Source organism: Charadrius vociferus, unplaced genomic scaffold, assembly GCF_000708025.1.
Source record: "Charadrius vociferus isolate BGI_N301 unplaced genomic scaffold, ASM70802v2 scaffold2, whole genome shotgun sequence".
Taxonomy (NCBI): domain Eukaryota; kingdom Metazoa; phylum Chordata; class Aves; order Charadriiformes; family Charadriidae; genus Charadrius; species Charadrius vociferus.
The window spans coordinates 4,311,228-4,330,400 of NW_009647595.1; the positions used below are offsets into that span (position 1 = coordinate 4,311,228).

Here is a 19,173-nt window from a genome sequence, read left to right on the forward strand (position 1 = left end):
AGAAGCTTTTATCTCTGGTCTTGTCACAGGCATAAGAATTACATGTGTGGCAAGTCAGTAGATTGGAAACTTATCTTGGATTTCCTTTCTTTGCCTCTTGCTGTCTTGGTTTGAAAAGAAGTTTTGGCTCTTCTCTCAGTATGCTTGCAAATTTTAAAAATAAATAAAATTAGATGAAGCATAAACCCAGAGCTTTCTCTTGTTTGCTGTCAATAAAAGGAAAATCAGAATATAATGATCTCACTTGGAAATCAAACTTTCCTCTTAACAGCTCCTTGAGTTAAATTTGAGTCCAGCACAGAAGGTCTTGAGGATACTGCACTGATTGCTTTTCTTTACTTTTTCAGAAAGGGGCTGTTTGCTGGCATGAAGCTGAAGAAGAAGAAAAAAGGCGAGAAAGGGTTGACTATTACAAACAAAGATGCACTGGGTAAGGCCTCATAAATCAATATTGCAATTGGGAAGAGCAGGTGGGGAATTATATTACATCTAATTTCATGTGGACTCATTTGAATTGTGTCTGAGGGCTTAGTAATGATAAAACAGGCAGTAAACTCCTTATCACTCCCAAGTAAACAGAGGGCTAATTCTTTTTGCATTAACTATTTTGTTAAGTCCACCTTCAGATTCTGTGTGTTCAGACTGCTGTATCTGGTAGAGTAAAACAAAAGGAAAGACAACATGTTTTTGAAAGTTTTTTTTTCTATTCTAGAGATAGATAATTCATTACAGGTGTGTAATTCCTCCAGAAGATATGCTTCTTCTAGAAAGCATAAGAACACAACCTGACTAGGCTCTGATGGCTGGATGGGCTGGCCCGATAAAGCTGGGAGCTTTACTTAGTAGCAGTTCTCCCCTTAAATGTATGGTAGTTCTTTTATTTTATTTTTTATTTTTAACAGATGTGGGTACACCCATAAGACATGCAGAGCATTTCTTTCCCTTAACACACCATTTGTTTACAAGCTAAGGATGCATTCCTCTGCACATCCTACTGCTGTCATTTCTCCTGTCACCACAGTCCTTCCATTCACCAAAACCTGTAGTTCGGCCACAACAGAGTCTTCACCTTCTGTAGTTTTATTTTGCAGTCTCATGCCTCAAATTTCATGGAATTTTTAAAACGTGGATTACTGTGTGTTTAGTGCAGCCCTGAATAACAGTGTTGTAGTAAACCAGCCATGTGTGTCTTGACTCGTTGTTGGGCAGAAACAGGAATACGTATTTTGTGCCATAAGCATTATTTAGCTAAAAGGCACTACTTTTAAAAAGATTCTCCTCTCATCCTTAGAGCAAGGGGTTTGGCCTTTTGGATGAGGGAAAACTTCTTACTAGTTACAGATATGTTGGAGTTTATTTATCTTATGCTCCATGAAATATACCATGCTCTACAAGACACACCGTACTGTAGTTTGTTTTAGGCTTCACTGTCCACATTCAGATCTCTGTTTATTTCCGATGATTGTGTTTGAATCACTGGATAGATTGGGGTCCTTATGCTGCATCTTTGTGTATTTCGTTGGTGTCTTCGCTGCTGAAGAGTCTGAACTAGCAAAGATACAGCAATCACCCGTTCTCTCTTGTCTTGACTGGGATTTGGGCTTAGAAGACCTATCGGGGAAGTGTGCAATAGGGGAACGTTTTCACTCACTGAACCATTTGCATGTTCTGTCACTGGATCCATACAGGGGAATAAGTCCTGCTGGTCAGTTATGCACGACATACATATGGTTATTGAGGGGGAAAAAAGGGGTAGCGATTCAGACATTAAAATGTCAGGAAAATGGAGCTGTAAAGGGAAAGAAGCATTGCAAAGAGTTTACATCTCAATAGAAACAACATGGAACTCACAAAAAATGGTCCAGGCAGGGTGTCACGCTGACACACTCCTGTCCCCAGCCAGGGGGATGTTTTATCTGCTTTAGCCTCAGAGCAAACAATGCAGAGTACCACAAGCCCATAATCAAACAGCATGCTCTAGAGTAAATAGGATACGGAGGGTAGTCATGGGAACTTGGTGCTACAGATGCAAAACTATGGGCAGACACCTTTGCCTCAAGGGCTGAAGATCAGGCTGTGTCTACACGGATACAGAGACGAGTTCACCTTCTGTGTTCTAGGGAGGTGGGTGCTCCCATGGGGGAGCAGATATGTTATATGAGATTGCTAGTGGAGGAACCTTCATGGAGCTGGCTCATGCCTGGCTGCCTTGCAACGCAATCAAAAGTTGTGTGTGTCTGTACCTCTCTGGTGGTTTGCCTCGGAGTAGATGCTTGTGGAACCAAGCCAAAAAAGGAACATTCAGACCCGATGAGAGCTATCTAAATGAGTTTTACTGTGCAATGGATGGTCCTTTGCTGCCATCACCAGTGTCTAGACAACCCTCAAGTGACCATACCTTTGCAAACAGACAGGGAAGCACTATTACAACCCTTTGTCTGGTTTTGTAGAGGGAACGCAGGACTGTAGAGTACTTGCAGAAAATACACTTGGATGTGTTTCCTTTCATTTGATGGAAGGTGATCTATAAGGTCACCTAAGCTCCTGGGTATTGCTGGGCAAGTTATCTTTACTGTTGCAGGTACCCCTTGACAGCTTCTAGACCAGAAATAACTCGCATACTGAGTCACTGAACATTTCTTACTTATAAATGTAATTATTGGAATGAACTACGGGCACCCAAAGTTTAAACTTTCACCTAAAATACATCGCCTTCCCAAGACAGATGTTAAACACAGGCATGCTCGGCAAGGGGCAGAGATGCTGGTAGGACTTCTGTCGGACCAGAAGGACAAAGCAAAGCAGAGTGGGAAGGCCTTCCTGGCCAAATGTAGATGAGTATGTCTAAGCTAGTTGCTGAGATTCTCTTTATGGTCAGGAAGAAAAATAAGCCCTTCTGGAACCAATTTGTCTCATCTGAGCATAACTTTCAACAAGAGATCCCATGAATCATGGTCTTCAGTTCTCTTTTTCCATCCTTGATCTTCCAATTCATCATCTTGCAAACAGGAAAGGTGAGAAATGATTGTAAGCTAGGCTCTGCTTTGGTTGCTTGGATGGGACTGAAGTGTGTCAGACAGTTACGACAAACCATGGATGGCAAACTCACTGCTGTTAAATAATATGTGCAAAACCCAGCAATAATCTGTCTCACTGTCTTTTAGCAGATGGGAGATGGGGCAGTCGGATGCAAGTAGTGTGCATGAGCCTGTTGTGGGTGTGCATAGGGTGAAGAGAGCAGCTGCAGCCACAATTTGTATGGTATATGATTTTGCACAGGAGGGGAGCTGCTGCTGTAACCAGTGCTGCTCAATACAAACCCCTACTGTATCTCTGATTGTGATACCTGGATAAATAAAATATTCAGTTCGTGCTGATGAATTCACTGATCTGCTCCGAGTTCGCTTTTTCCTAGTAGAAATCAGAGGTGGGTTTTACTTTCTTGATTGTTTTCTTCACCAGGTGATCATGATGAAAGTGCACATCTTCACCATGACACTCTTGGACAACAAGAAGAGGAAGAGGAAGACCTGGTGAACAGCGATGCACTGTCCAATGTTTTTGGGTCTTTAAGCCCAAAGAGGAAAAGGTGCTCCTTGGTGTGCTGTAACTAACATCCCCCAAAACACCTTTTCCATCCTTCTCAGGCATGGCATTGCCCCAGGGCAATACATCTGCTGACAGATGACAGAAAATCCATTTGCTGACAGCAGTGATCCCTTCACTCCTGCTTTCCCACATGACAGGGTGGGACATACTTGACAGCAAAATATTATCAGCTCGAGACAGATTGTCACCAGATGCTATCCAGTGCAGGGAGAGATTGAAATGGGTGCTGAGAATGCCTCAACTGTGCTAATGAACTCTGCTAATGAAAATGAGCCAAAGGGTACAGCAATCTCTATAGCCAAGAGCTTGTGTGATTTTTTTCATACAGGGGAGAAATGGAGTCAGATTTTATGGAGTCAACAAGTTAAATCATTCCCATGCGTGGCAAGTAGTGGTAGGGCTCTGTGTGGATGCAAAACATTTCTCTATTACCAAGTATATGAGAAAGAGAGATGGTGTCTGCTGATGAAATCAAGCAGAATCACAGTTCACAACAAAGCTACCTGCCATAAACAATGCTTGCTTTGTGATGAGAAGTCTTTCCAACATGTTTTCAAGTACCAGCTCTTGCCTAGAGATGCCTGATCACCTGTTTTGTCATTTAAACAGGGCAAAGCTGGTGACCAGAATTCACGAAGAGGAGATGAAATCCCAGAACTACCAGGTGAGCAGGGGATGAAGGCCCTTATGCACCTGTGAAATCCTCAGGCAGGCTGGACCTGAGCCCAGGACTGTGTGTGTTGTCCTTGTGTCCCACAGATTGCTATCACCATCATCGAGGCCAGGCAGCTGGTGGGTGAGAACATTGACCCTGTGGTGATCATCGAGATAGGTGATGAGAAGAAGCAAACGACAGTAAAGGAAGGCACAAACGCCCCTTTTTACAATGAGGTAAGTGCTTTCTCTTGAAGAAGGCACTTTCTTCGATGGCTCTGGCTGGCCTCCACCACTTGGTAGCTCAAAAGGGGATGAACCAAGTTTGTAGCACCTGCATGTCTGAGCAGGGAGGTCTGTCCAGGAGCTGTTTGAGTTTCAGGCTTGGCCATGCACAAGCAATAGTTCCCTTGAGTTTAGCTCCATTTGCTCTTTCTCTTCTCAAGCTCTGTCCATTCTGTTCCCCACCCACTCCACTGCATCCTGCCCTACTACCGCTGCCTCTCCATTTTTTCAAATGATCCATTTGGGAGTTTTGTCTAAACTGCCCCCCAACCTCCTATTTGTACCATTTCACTGTTTCAGCCTTTCTTTGACGTGTGTTTGTCACAGCTGGTGAAAAATGAGACCAAAAAAAACCCCCAAACCAACCAGTCCTTTGGGTTTCCTCATGCCTCATATCCCTTTTGATGATACCCTCTGATGCGGAGTGAGGGCCACGGGCATTTGTGAAGGGCAGTGCTGGGCAGCCATGCAAGGAGGAGAGTAGAAAACAGCTCTGGGCCATGGCAGACACGAGTCAGGGAGCAAGGAAAAGGTTTTTCTGTGTCCACCACCACCTCCCCAGCATCCCGGTGTCTCACTGGAGCTCTGTGTGTTAACCCAAAAAGCTAAGCCATGCTGCTGACAGCACTGGCTACCAGCACAATGATTCTGATCTTCTGTCCCCTTTTCCCACAGTACTTTGTGTTTGATTTCGTTGGACCGCAGGTGTTCCTGTTTGACAAAATAATCAACATCTCTGTAAGTACCTAGGAAAGCTTAGCACAGTAATTAAACGTCATTTTTTTTGTGTCACTTTGGCTACAAATTATTCTTCTTAATGTAATTAAAAAGAAAAATAATTTTAAGTACCAAGAGAGCTATGAAGTCAGGATGAAGTATAAGAAAGAAAAAGGCTAGAGGGGAGGAAAAGGAGGAAAGGCAGCTAGCAATGATTTGAAGGAACATAACTCTAAAGGAAGATAAAGCGTGCGTTTTCAGGGACATTAATTGCTGGCTTAGCAATCTGTGAGGTAGAAGGAGAAAATTCAGCTTAACTAACTCTTGTCAGCATTATCTTCATCCCTCTAATTTTCCAGATGCCCCTTGTTTCAACTGACAGAATTGAAACTTCCAGCTTATCTCAGTTCCTCAGATACAACTGTCCAGGTACCTTATCCTCAGCAGTGGCTCTCGGGCTGTCCGGGAGCGTCAGTGGCTGGTTGCTATTAGCTACAGAAGCTAAAAATGTTAATTTTAGGTTTTGAATGGTGGTAGTAAATTGACAGTCTGAATCTTAAGCTCCAGTTCAGATCCACTATATCACATACACAGCTCAAATATATGAAATTCATGCCTACATAAGGTGTCTGCAGATCTGACCTTCATGTATCCCTGAGGACAGAGCTTATACAGGCTGACAATGGCCCATCTTTTGCATGGGAGAGGATATTGTCTCGCTGTTAAGACTTCTGTCACAATGTATGCCCTCTATATTTGTTTCTGACATGGTTAGTATCAGCACAGTACCGAGGCATCAACTCTTGTGAGCCACTGCTGCTTGAGGATGTACAGCTATTTTTCTTCAAGATATGGCCAATCTTTCTGATCTCACATTCTTTTGATAAGGGTCCCATATATCCAGTGTTGGAGAGGAGAGTGCCAGCTCTCTGACTATGTTGGGGGTTTGGAGAAATGTGTCACCATTACCTGCATAGTTTTATCAGACTCAGCAAACTTACTTGATTTATAGCTGGTGAAGGTGAAACACTAAGAAATTAAAGGTCTTCTAGATACAAATGGCTTTAAAAAACCCCACAAACTAACCCAGTGCAGTGCTCATTTATGTCACTGAAAACAGAGGTTCATTACCTTGCAACATGGTTTTGGAGAATGCAATATATCAGGGGAATAGAAACAAATAGAAGAAATATGTGTGCTGGGAGTGCAGGAAGCCCTGGGGGACGGAAAGTTTTACAGCATTTGCTTAGCATGAATCTCACTTAAGAAGAAACAAAGATTGGCAGCCTCCATTACCAGCCATCATTCATGCACTGAATTTGCTTAATCTGTGAAAAGCATCTCATCTGCATATGGAAGCTCAAGGAAAACAAAAAGATTAGTGAAATGAGTTGAAAAGGAGATACTCAATTTCTCAGCACCTGCTACTTAATAGATTTTTTCTTCATTAATATCTTCCAGTACATTCCAGCAACCTTGTAGTAATGCCATAGTAAAACTGAGATACCCCTTTCATGCTAAACCTGTATCTCCAGTACGGAAATACTCCCCAGTTTAACACTGTGCGTGTTTGTCCTCATTCAGAAAATCTGAAGAAAATCATTCAGTTATCTATGGTCAATCAAGTGTGAAAAGACACAAACCTTTAATTAGATACGATGTAGATGTGATGCTCTCTCTCAGAGAAGACAAGAAGTGTTTGCTATAAGCTTCATGCTCGGATGCTTTGTTATGTTAGAAAAAATATGCTTGAAAAAAAAAGTACCACGAAAGATGCAGAACATTTAACAGAAGCAGTGAGTGTTTTCCTCAGCAGTTAAAAGCAACATCTGCACTACTGGGAGCGAAAACCCCCATCATTTCAGTGGGAACAGGGGGCATTTACCCAAGGGCACCACATTTCACACAGCAGATCTCAAGGATGGAGAAGTGAGGTTTACACATTTAACGCTCTGTGAACATGCTGTCATGCCCTGGAAAGAAAATGCAAAGAGCAGTAAGACAACACTGCCTTGGATTCACCACATATCCTCCTCTTGTTTCTGGGCCTTACAGAAATTCCTTTTTTTTGGCTACAAAACGGCTACAGCCTTCTTCCCCCTTCAATCCATCCCGAGTTGGATCTGTTGATTTGGGTGAGCTCCTGTTTTGATGTAGTTCCTCCAAAGCTGTAATTTTGCCTGGCTTCAGGATGAAACCCACCAGTTTTCACAGCTTCTTCCCCACCCCTGTGTGCCCTAGTCTGAGTGTGTTCCCTAAATCACAGGGCCACAGTGGCCTCAGGCCTTTAATGGGGAATGACATTATGTTACAACTAGAAACCTCCCAAATTTTCTGGTAGATCTTGATGAAGGTGTCAGTGATCTTTGCTTTGAAACATATGTCTCCTGGTCTTGAAGAAAAATGCACTAAATGAAGTCACACGATAAATTCAATGCAAAATCACAAAAGTCTTGTATCCTTGTCTAGGATGTGTATGTCCAAAGCCAGGGTATGATGTCTTCCAGATTCCTAAAATGCTCTCAGAGGCTTGGTTGTTTAGCTCCAACATTTAGATGTAGCTTCTGTGGACTTGAATCCCACAGGCTTAGCTTCTCTTTGCAGTTTGGCCAAGGTATTCCAGACAATTCAGCCTGCTTTCAGAAGCTTTTCCACAACCAAGGAATAGGTTTCAACTTTTTAAGCTATTCTGAAATTAGGTGAGATATGTTTTTTAAGAAATACAGTTCTAGAGCTAATCTTCCCTTAGAAGATGTTGCTAGCCTCTGCCTTGTCTGTAAAGTGAAGCACATGCATATATTTGAAAACAAGACACAGAAGTACCTAAATCCAGGAATCATGACAAAGGAAAATTATTAATTAAATTTGAATTAAATTAAATAAATTAAATTAAGTTCATTACTTGGCAGGAAGGATGAGGAGGCAGACTCACTAGGGCCTGCCTGCCATCTCATTTACATCTATATCACTTCTCTGATTTCGTTAATATTGTGTGGGGTAAATCAGAATTGAGTCTCTTGGTTTATGTGCACATTGAAACGTTGCAAAGAAACACTTTAATTCTTTCTCCTCTGGATGCACTCAGTTCTTATGGCAAATCAGCTATTGCACAGAAAGCGATATGATTTCTGCAGCTTAGTGTGAAACCAGTTATGTCCCATGTGTTTATATTCATTATGATTTATTTAAAACTGCCAGGATAAGTAATATAACTGCACCTGCTCTGAAGACACATCCATCTGATTACCGCTCTATATAATCCTGGAGCCTGGGATGAACTTGTGTGATTCCACTTGGATGCAACTATAGTGGTTTCTAAATTGGCACAATATTGGGTAAAGAACAGATTTTGAATGCTTATGGTACCTGCTGTGGCTATGTACACCCAGTTTTGGGTGGTGCTGCTGATTACCTCTGAACCAAATGTGATCTTTGTTGGGATTGGTCTTTCTTATGCTGACTGGGAAGAGAGTGACGTTCTCTAACTGGCCTTTTTCTAACAGGTTATGCACAATAAACTGATTGGGAGTGTGCTGATAGGCTCCTTTAAAGTAGATCTGGGGACAGTGTATGGTCAGCCAGGTAAGTTATGCATTTTCTGCCCTTTTTGTCCGTTAAATGAGACATGAGGCATGGAAGGAGAGGAGAGGGAGGTATGCTTTTCCACTTAGATGCTTGTGGTTTATGCCAAGGATAAACTTGACAAGATTTTTGGAAGGGTTGTTTTCCTATTTGGATACCAGAGCACCAACCAAATTTTTGGAAATAAGTTCAACACTGAAAACACCTTGATAATCTGCCCACCGGTGGGAAGCGCTTGTCAAGGATGGCTTTTCTTTAGTGAGTCAGAGTGGGCAGCTGAATGCTCTACAAAACCCAACTTCACTCATTCATTACAGATTCTTTACATCCAGAGCTCTGTTGCATGTGTTGGGGTAGAAGGGGTGGAGGGAGCGGGATGGAATGTGAGAGGAACTGTAAGGAGAACATGAGAGGTAAGGAGCAGACCATAATGGGAGAGAGAAGAAGAAGAGAAAGAGGTGATCATGGGGCCACTTGACCTGCCATCTTCAGAGCTGCCCAGTGCTTTCTGAAATTCAAAGCTAAAAAAAGATCACATGCCCCTTTTCAGCCTGTTTTTACAATCATCCACAAAACATGTATCTTTCTTCCATAATTACTCAAGGACCTGTTCTTTTCTCAGTCTTTGGGAATGAACATATTGAGGCCACTTGCTATAGACGTCACCCAGTTATGGCAGAAGCGTAGAGTCATTCAGACCACCCTTTCTTCGGGGCTCCTGCAAGAGTCAGTAGAGAGAAGTGGCCTGACTGAAGTGAGCAATCTATGTCTGTACTAAGATGGTGTTACTTTCTGAATTCTGTTCTGTATTTCCTGCTCACACTTTTACAGGAGGGTGGTGTCTGGAGGTTGATCTTGAGCTCATATCCCTGGTACACTCTGACCTCTCCCTCCCACTCTTTTAAACACCCAAGGTGATGGTCAAGGACTTAATGTAAGGTTTTAGGACCTTGCTCGAGTGGCATTACTGAAGCAGGGCTGCAGCAAGGGCTGTTGCAGGTGAATTGTCTTGTGCATTTTCCCACTAGAAAGATGGAGCTGAACCTGCTTCTGGCTGCTGCTTCTTCCTGTGATGGCTGTCCACCCTCTTTCCTCCCTTTCTCAACTGGCTGCCAGCGCTACACCTGGTCACAGCTCCCAGCTTTGCTGCTGGAGGGTTCTGAGATGTTCAGATAGTTCTCGTCAAAAAGTTGGTCTTTCCTCGTAAAGCCTCAGCCTTAATTCAGCTGCTGAAATCTCATCCAACCTTCCACTGGTTTTTAGTCACTGATCTCAGTAACCATTGATGAAAATGAGCTTGTTCCTGTCGAGCTATAGATCAATCTTTTGTTTGCCTTTTTGGTCACACAACATTTTGGACCCTCTAGATGTGCCCGGTAAACAAGCGTACTTCAGCATGATCCCCCTGAAAGCACAAATGTTGTTTGCAGTGCCCTGTCTGGGAGTGGAGAGGAGAAATATTTGCATTTTTTGCATCCTCTGTTTGGGTGTTTAAGTTTGTCCATCTTGCAGGTCATCAGTTTTGTGACAAGTGGGCGCTTCTCACAGATCCTGCTGACATTAGGACGGGAGCCAAGGGATACCTGAAGTGTGACATCAGTGTGACTGGGAAAGGTGATGCCATACAAGCTACGCAGAAAACAGCTGATACTGAGGAGCAGATTGAAAAGTACTGCAATAGTTTCTTTTCTACTGCTTTCTTCTTTACTTCTAGAGTCTTCAGCCCTCCTTTCAGTCCTTTCCTTGCTAACTCGGGGTTAATAGCAGGATAGAATTGTACACCTCGCTGTTCTGATAGGGTCAAGGAGAGTTTTTACAATCCTCTCAACTAAATTGAAGGGCATGTTTGGGTCACTTCTCTGCAGCTGATGGAGTTGACCATGCCCTGTGGCTAAGTGCCAGATTATCCCTGACAGAAGGTTCATTGATCTGAAAACAGTTAAATGTTTCTGAAAAGCAGTGAAGTAAGAAGAAAAAAATATGAGGAACAGCTATTCCTTCTCCTCTACCAGGTATGAGTGCATAAATGTTTTCCATATCCTTAGATAAACTCAAGTTCATTAGCATTCTCCATGTAAAATACAGAAGTTCAAGGTGGTAAAGTATGCTGTCAGCGTATTCCATGGAGAGACACCAAGATGACGGAGGGTTGGAGCGCATGATCTGCAGGGAAAGGGGGAGAGTGTATGTGGGGGAGTGCAGTTGGTTTCTTGGGCCTTAAGAAGAGCAGGTTAAGGGGTATCCTACATGAAAAGGGCAGAGCCAGACTCTTTCCAGAGGAATATAATAGGATGAGAGGCTTTGGACGCAGGTTAGAACAAGGGAATTTCAGGACAGATACAAGATTATTTTTTTTTACCATGAAGGTGGTCAAATATAACAGGTGCCCAGAGAGAGTGGGGAGTCTCCATTTGTGGAGATATTCAGAATTTTCTGGACAAGGTCCTGAGCAACCTGATCTAACTGGACCTGGTTCTATATCACACAGACAAGTTTGCTGCGTAATGCTGTACCTACTCTAGTGGAAGGTGTCCCTGCCCATGGCAGGGGGGTTGAAACTAAGTGATCTTTAAGGTCCCTTCCAACTCTAACTATTCTATGATTCTATCATTTTCTCATGGTAACCAGAAAATGTTTTGGGTTAGATGCAGAAGCAAATTCATACCCCTTTTTGTGTCTTCTCAGGATGCAAGCTAACTCGAGATGACAATTTTCTTGGAAAAAATATCATGTAATTGAGTTTTCAATTTTAAGGAAATAAAAATTCTGTTCTCTTTCAGGAACCTCTTGATCCCCAAAGGCTTTCCATCTGAAAGACCATGGGCCAGATTTTATGTGAGAATTTACAAAGCAGAAGGACTTCCGAAGATGAACTCTAGCATTATGGCCAATGTCACCAAAGCATTCATAGGCGACAGTAAGGACCTTGTGGATCCCTATGTGGTGGTCATGTTTGCAGGTCAAATGGTAATTGGGATCCTCTTGATCACAAATGTAGGCCTTCTTTCCTATTAGCTGTGCTACAGGCAGGGAATTATGCTGATGTCCTTTAACTTATAGTTACATAAATTAAGTAAAACACATATTTCAGTCATCAGAAATAAATTTCTCAGTTCTTAAATTATGCAGGAACAAAATGATGGAAACACTTAATGCCAGCAGGTCTGATATCAGCCTCACAGCAGTAGGTTAAAGTCAGGCAGTGGGAGGGGAAAGAGAATTCTGTAGATATGTTACTGAAACATCAAATTACAAGACAGTGAATTACCCAGTGCAGTATTAGGTAAGTGCTATGTTGTGGTCTCCCTCAAGTGAAAAAAAGGAAGCAGAGCTGAAATGAGCAAAGATGTTCCATTCTGGATTTTAGGGCTGTGTATCGACTTCTGAAGTACTCTGCTGTAATTCAGGACCCTTGCAGCTTTTCTGCGGGTAGCAGAAGAGGAAGCATTTGAGTAGACTCTGTCTCAGTGTTGCCTGGCTTCATTGCTGCTGGAGCTCCTTCAACAGCAAAGATGGTGCTACGGAAAGCTGCTGAGAGGGGCCTTCTGACTTTAATGGAAGAAGAGTGCAAAGGAGGTCCAGGGCCCTGGTTCCTCTGGGGTACACCCATGAAACACCGTGTCAGGGAGCTAGTCTTGCATATTGGTGTAAATAAGGAAAGAATCAAACAGGAAATGATTTTAAGCCAGCAGTGCTTTCTGTGCACAATGAAGCCTCAGCTAGAACTCCAGCTAGTCCTTTACAGATGTTTCAGGCATGACAAGGAGGCCCTTGGTGCTGATTCTGTGTTTTGTTGTGAATCCAAACAGTGAAGTATTACATCTCACACTAGCATGGGTTAAAATGGTCAAAAGCATGCAGCTACTTCAGGTTTGATAGAGAGCTGAAGACATAAGAATGGGTCACTGATGTGCGTTTGCATGCTGGTGTGTAAAATATGAATCTAGAGGTATCACTGGTGGGTTTCCTGACTCAGGTCTCCCTGCCAATGTGAAAGTAGAAGGCCTGCCACAGCCTGTGGCTGCACAAACTGAGATATGGTCCTGCTATCTCCTTCAGGCTAGGAGGAATAGCTCTGGTCTCTACATCCCTAGCACGCAGGCACATGCCCAGAATGCTGGCCACAGTAATCATATTTTATACTAGATAAATTGCCTCATTTAAAGTAATTCCATTGGTACATGCAGCCTGGCAGCTGTAATGAATTTCATCTTTTATGAGACAAACTGCGCTGCATTACTACTACCCTGGTATTTCAAAAGCCATTTGAAGACGTGTAGTTTGTAGCAGAAATGCCAAAGTCTGGCTTCACAGATACGTTTTGTGCATAAGGGTCCTGAAGAATTAGATGTTATTCCAGACTCTGCTGTTTGCAGGTGAGAATTCTTTAGCCATAATGTGATCTTTTATTAGATATGGAGAGGAAAATAAACAAGCTAATAGAAAAGTTGAAGTACTTTCAAGATAGGATATTTGTGCTTTAGAAACAACTGGAGAGATGTGGCTAAGTGCAATTTGTGCTATACTCATTGCCATTCTCCAGAGTCTGACCCCTCTGGGGTTAAATTTGCTGGGCTTTCATTTCAGGGTCGGACAACAGTGCAAAAGAACTGTGCAGATCCAGTATGGCATGAACAGATTATCTTCAAGGAAATGTTCCCTCCACTCTGCCGAAGAGTCAAAATCCAGGTCTGGGATGAAGGCAGCATGAATGATGTGGCCTTAGCCACCCACTTCATTGACTTGAAGAAAATATCTAATGAACAAGATGGTGACAAAGGTAAAGGGGAAAATGTCCGTTCCAGAATATGCCCTTAAGATAAAATCTACTTGCTTTGGATCTGGGCACTGACTAATCCCATTTTAGGACTGCCCAGAGCTCAAGTGAGTATCCATAGTTTTTGTTGGTTCTGAGAGATCTTTTTGAACAGGCTGCCCAGGGAAGTGGTGGAATCACCATCCCTGGAGGTATTTAAAAGACATGTAGACGTGGTGCTTAGGGGCATGGTTTAGTGGTGATGTTGGCAGTGTTAGGTTGATGGTTGTATTCAATGATCTTAAAGGTCCCTTCCAACCTAGACGATTCTATGACTCTGTTCTTGCTTAATTTGAAGTTATATTATGTGATTCAAATGTGGAACTTGTTTAGTTATCACAGCTCAGCAAAGGCACAGTGACTTCTTAAACTTGGCAATTCAAATGTGGATCTGAGTCCTTAATCAGAAAATAACAGATAAATCATGTAAGGTGGGTAGTGGCATGGGCTTGGGAACAAGTTGGACAAGGTGAGAACGCCACTGTTCCTCTCCCACCAGATCCCAGCCCTCAGTCTATTGGAGCAAGCTCTTTTTCTCAAGAGGTGCAACGGGCCTCATGCCCCAGCATGTGTGGTACGAGCTCCTTCTGAGAAAGAGCTCCATACTGGCAACCTCAACCTCCTGGGTGAGGATTGGCAGAGGCTCCTTGGTGCCTAAGAATTGCCCTGCAAAACAGTGCTCTATACCAGATGGTTTGCACCTGCATAGAAATGGGTCCAGATTTGGCTTTTGGTGTGCAAGAAGCAAGTTTTCTTGGAGCAGACAGTGAGGAGAGTGTGCTAACACCTAACGGAAATGTCATAAAAGGTGCTTTATCTCCAGGGTTTTTGCCTACCTTTGGGCCTGCCTGGATCAATCTCTATGGCTCACCCAGGAACCACAGCCTCATGGATGACCACCAGGAGCTTAACGAAGGTTTTGGAGAAGGGGTCTCCTTTAGGGGACGTCTCTTCATTGAGATTGCTGTGGAGATACTTTCAGGAGGAGCCCGTGAATCAAAGTTTTCAAGTATTATCAAGGATATCAAATTGCCATCTAAAGAGAAAGACTTCAAAGCAGCCAAAGGAAAAGACAAAACTGAGAAAGCAGGAGAGGATCGAAAGTCAGCTTCTCCTTCAGATAAGATGAACTCAACTGAAGTGGAAGTCGAGCCATTTGATGTGCCTTTAGAGGTTGGTATGGTATTACAAGATTGATTGATATGTATCTTTAAACGTCCAAGGATGACACTGATGTGAGAATTTGCGTTCAGGCCATGTAGTACTGCTTTTATGTGCTCCCTACAGCTTCTCCATGCCTCCATAGTCTTGGGACCTTCCCATAATAATGCAGCACAAATGGAGCATTAATGTGTACCTGTAATTCATTAAAAAATCTCAAGAAGGACTTGGTTTCCATAAAACTCCTGTCCTGTTGTCCCCTCTGCACTAGTGGCATCCATGTGCTCCTACTAGAAACATATATGAAGTAATATCTGCTAAATGACAGAGAGCCGATGGGGGCAGCTGGTAATTATAAAGTCTGATCTCCTGCATTCATGTGAGAAAATTGGTAGTTGTCAGTTGAAGTCAGTAAGGAATTATTGACATAGAATTTGTGCAAATGCAGAGACATACAGCCTAACCTGTTTTACTCTCCTCCTTTTACCCTGAGTTGTCAATGTGGTTTTAGATTGCTAATCTTTTTAGGAGAGGGGCTGCAAATCATGTGCTCACCTTCAGCTGGTGTTATCTGATGTTACTTTTCCAACTTATCATGGGAAGACCTGTGCTCCGGTGCTTTGAGAAGGTTGAGCAGTTGTGGCAGGGCATGCGGGCTCGGGTGCTGAGCCAATACTTGAGCTTTGATTCTCTGCTCCATCACATCACTATCTGGGAGCAACAGCCCCCCCCTTTTTTTTTTTTACCCAATAAATAGGAAGAAAAATATTATAACCAATTTTGTTCCCACTTCAGTATGTCATTGATCAAAATTTTGGCTTTTGTAGTGGGAGTCCAACCTCATGTCCTTTACTAGATCTGATTCTTGGTCTTTTGACTCCATGTCTACAAGTAAATAGGAGAGAAGAAATTGTTCTTTGGTCTTGAGGCCTATCCTTGTCAAGCGCTCTTCCTTGGCCTGTGCCCTGGCATTGCCAGCATGAGTGCTAGCTGGAGCCAGTCGAGGAGTCTGTTAGCAGAGAAATGGCTTGAGTAATTGCAAGCCAGTTGTATGAACCTGTGCCCTGGTCTTGCTTTATATACTCATGTAGTTGTAAATTGCCTCTGTCCCTCAGTTCTTCTCTGAGGATTGTAATAGAGGTGACATGAGAACAAATTTATTTCCATATAGATTTTCCTTTATATGGAAGAAATCCATTATTGTGAGTGGCTCAATCATTATGGTCTTAGGTGCTAGCTAAAGGCTCCAGGTAGAGGAACAAACCCTGCTGTAACACCAGTAAATATTAATAGTAATAATAAGGATATATTTCTGGCTACTGTGTCTCAGTTTCAAATACAGAATAAGTAAAAGCCAACAACATAATACAGCGATGCTTGATATTCTTTTGTTTTTGACATTCCGCAATATTTCATGCTACAGTAGACACAGTAATTGTATTACAACTCTCTGAAAGGAAAAGCAGGAACTGGAGACATTACAAATAAGGTGAAAAATGTCTCAAAGCTTCTGAGACAACAGAGGCAAATTACCCAACCCCACAGCACAACTTTATTGACCTATTCCAGCAGCAAGAAGACATTAAACATTTGCAGTTTTCTTTCTTTATAATGGGAGACAGATGTGTGTGTCATAGTCTCTGAGTCTCAGCTTTATTAGGCACCCTGTGCTCTGGGTTCATGCTGAAAATAATCAAGGCTCAGGGAAGCTAAAGCTACTCTGGAGCTGCAATCTGTTTGTGGTGTTAGCTTTGAGATGCGATGCTGCTAATCCTTCCACTGGAGACCTATGCCCTTTTACTGTGTATAGCAGAGTTTTTCTCAAAATGAAGAAATCATAGACTGCGTCAAAAGCTGTTTCTGCTTTGCAGAAGTCAGGGAAACTAATATTCTTATACAGATGATGTTTTATTCATTGCCTCACTCTGTTGCAAAAGAAACTAGTACTGGTCTTGCCTAATGGACTTCAGTACACTGGTGTCCATGCTGTGAAATCAGTAGGGTTTGCATTGGAACAATTGAGGCAGTCAGGGTGTAAATTCGGGGAGAACTCAAACCACAACATTTATCTCCTCTGAGTTTAGTCTTGGTTTGGGGCTAATAGCTTGTTTTGTTTATGGCCCAAGAGCGCTAGAGGTGTTAGCTAACCTTCCTTGAGTGAGAGTGTGTGCCAAGAACAGGCAGATGCTGTGGCTCCCATAGGTTGAAACAGAGCCAAATGGTGCCTTAAAACTCCACAAAAGGTCATTAGCCTTTTCAGGGTGTGCTGCTGCACAAAGACCCTTTGGTTCCTGTGCTCCCAAATTCTGTGAAAATCTGAAAACAGGGTTACTGGTTTCTGTGCTGTGATGCCAGGGAAGCCAAAGCATGGAGTTCTGCTCCCCCCTGCACTGAGACCCACCTTTGGGCCTGCAGTTTAAAGCACAGTAGGATAAAAACAAATTGACAGCTTGGTTTCAGGAGGCTTTTGCACAGGGCTGCTGTCTAATAAAATGTGGATGCCAGAAATCTTCAAGTCTTACTGGCATCACTGAGAGCTGCATGTCCCTGAGCGAGATCAGAGTTTTGATAGTACAAGCACATGGGCAGTAGGTTAAAGCTGTCCCCGGGGAAAGCATAGCCGGGCAAGCACTCCCCTCCCTGGATGCGTTGGAATGGCCGCATTTACTGTTGCACTGCAAAGGAAGACTAATGCTGTATTTACTGCTAGATGACTTCTATCGGGATAGTGATATTTTGTTGCTGTTGCACTAAAAGGGCTCTTGAACAGCCATAGATGTATAGTTGGAATGGTGATATGTGAAGATACTGAAACCATTTAATAGTGACTACTGGTGAGGCAGAGTATGAAGTGAGGGGTAATGACTTTTGTGTAATCAGTTATGACATAACCAGACAATACTGACAAGACCAAAGTCACACAAGTTTATCTTTTTTTCCAATCATATCAATTTTTCAGAGAAGACGTATTACTTCTTCCTACAAAGTGTGCTTCACTTACCACCTCAGACCAAAAGATCTACAGCAGTAACACAGCTGCTAGAGACTTATAAAGACTTGTCTGTGCTGTAAAAAAAAGTAGAAGGTAAAATAAATGTCATTTTTCTGCCTCCTTCTTCTCCAATAGATCTGTGAAGAGAAATTTGAGGAATTCCTCCTCTTTGGGACATTTTTTGAGGCCACAATGATTGATAGGAAGGTTGGGGACAAGCCAATAACCTTTGAGGTTTCCGTCGGTAAGTGTGTTAAGCTTTTCTCCAAAGCAGGGAGGAAGTTTCAGGAGCAAGGGGATGCTACGTGTTATTGACAGCTGTGTCTCAGGGCTCAGGAGTCAGCTTCAGAGCAAGGCTTATACACTTGAATTAAACCCTGATCATCATTTTGCTGGGTAGCAGTTAAGCTGGGCGTACTGATGCCTAGCTGTCTCTACTCCCAGATGCCCTGTATTAATACAAATCCTCTCACCCAATATATACAGCGACTCACCCAGTATTTAGCTTCCTAATCTCTTGGGACTACCAATTCAAATAATTTACCTCAGGGCAGAGTTCATTCTGTGTTGACCATTGCAATTAGTCCCTGGCTGTGGGGGAGCCCCTTTGCAGGGAGGACCCAACTGGACCCTCTTGGACAGCTTCGTTGAGCTATGTGTGGGTCTGTGAATGTAGCATGGGGGTGATGTACAGCCAAGCCTAGAAATGCATGCACCAGCTTGTCCTCTAAGATCCTCCTGGTGAGTCCTGTCCTCTTTCTGAGTAAAGCAGGACTGTACTTGCATGAGGGAACACCTTGTGGTGGAGATGAATTGTCCCCGGGAGCAGACTAAGGAGAAAATAAAGATATTTTCATGAACATTGAGTGGATATTTTCAAAGCAGAAGAAATTTAGAACAACAGGTAATGGGCACAAACTTGAACATAGGAAGTTTCATCTTAACATGAGGAGGAACTTCTTTCCTTTGAGGGTGGCGGAGCACTGGAACAGGCTGCCCAGAGAGGTGGTGGAGTCTCCCACATTGGAGACATTCAAAACCTGCCTGGACACCATCCTGTGCAACCTGCTGTAGGTGACCCTGCTCTGGCAGGGGCGTTGGACTAGGTGATCTCCAGAGGTCCCTTCCAACCCTGACCATTCTATGATTCTGTGAAATTTCCCTTAAGACGGAAGCTTGAATTAGTTTCATTTCCCTTGCAGGGGTTTGCTTATATCTGTACTAGCCCCACTTAGAGTCCAAGTGCACAGTAGCACCCTGGCAGTTCCCATCTTTGTGCTTGTGTACCTGAGTATGCTCAACTGTAAAGCTATGTGTGCAGGGAGAGACGTCTGTAACAAACAGGTCAATCAATGAG

The 19,173-nt window shown here is 43.1% G+C and overlaps 1 protein-coding gene across 1 annotated transcript in view; it reads left to right on the top strand.

The window, feature by feature from the left end:
* Positions 1-366: 366 nt before the first annotated feature.
* Positions 367-19,173, top strand: part of FER1L6 (fer-1-like family member 6) — a 68,875-nt gene continuing 50,068 nt past the window's right edge. Inside the window, exons 1-11 of the mRNA XM_009881005.1 lie at positions 367-430; positions 3,463-3,589; positions 4,219-4,273; positions 4,369-4,500; positions 5,224-5,286; positions 8,769-8,847; positions 10,360-10,516; positions 11,628-11,814; positions 13,435-13,627; positions 14,487-14,836; positions 17,952-18,060. Of these exons, the coding sequence (XP_009879307.1) occupies positions 367-430; positions 3,463-3,589; positions 4,219-4,273; positions 4,369-4,500; positions 5,224-5,286; positions 8,769-8,847; positions 10,360-10,516; positions 11,628-11,814; positions 13,435-13,627; positions 14,487-14,836; positions 17,952-18,060 (1,516 nt within the window). The remainder of the gene's footprint in view (positions 431-3,462; positions 3,590-4,218; positions 4,274-4,368; positions 4,501-5,223; positions 5,287-8,768; positions 8,848-10,359; positions 10,517-11,627; positions 11,815-13,434; positions 13,628-14,486; positions 14,837-17,951; positions 18,061-19,173) is intronic.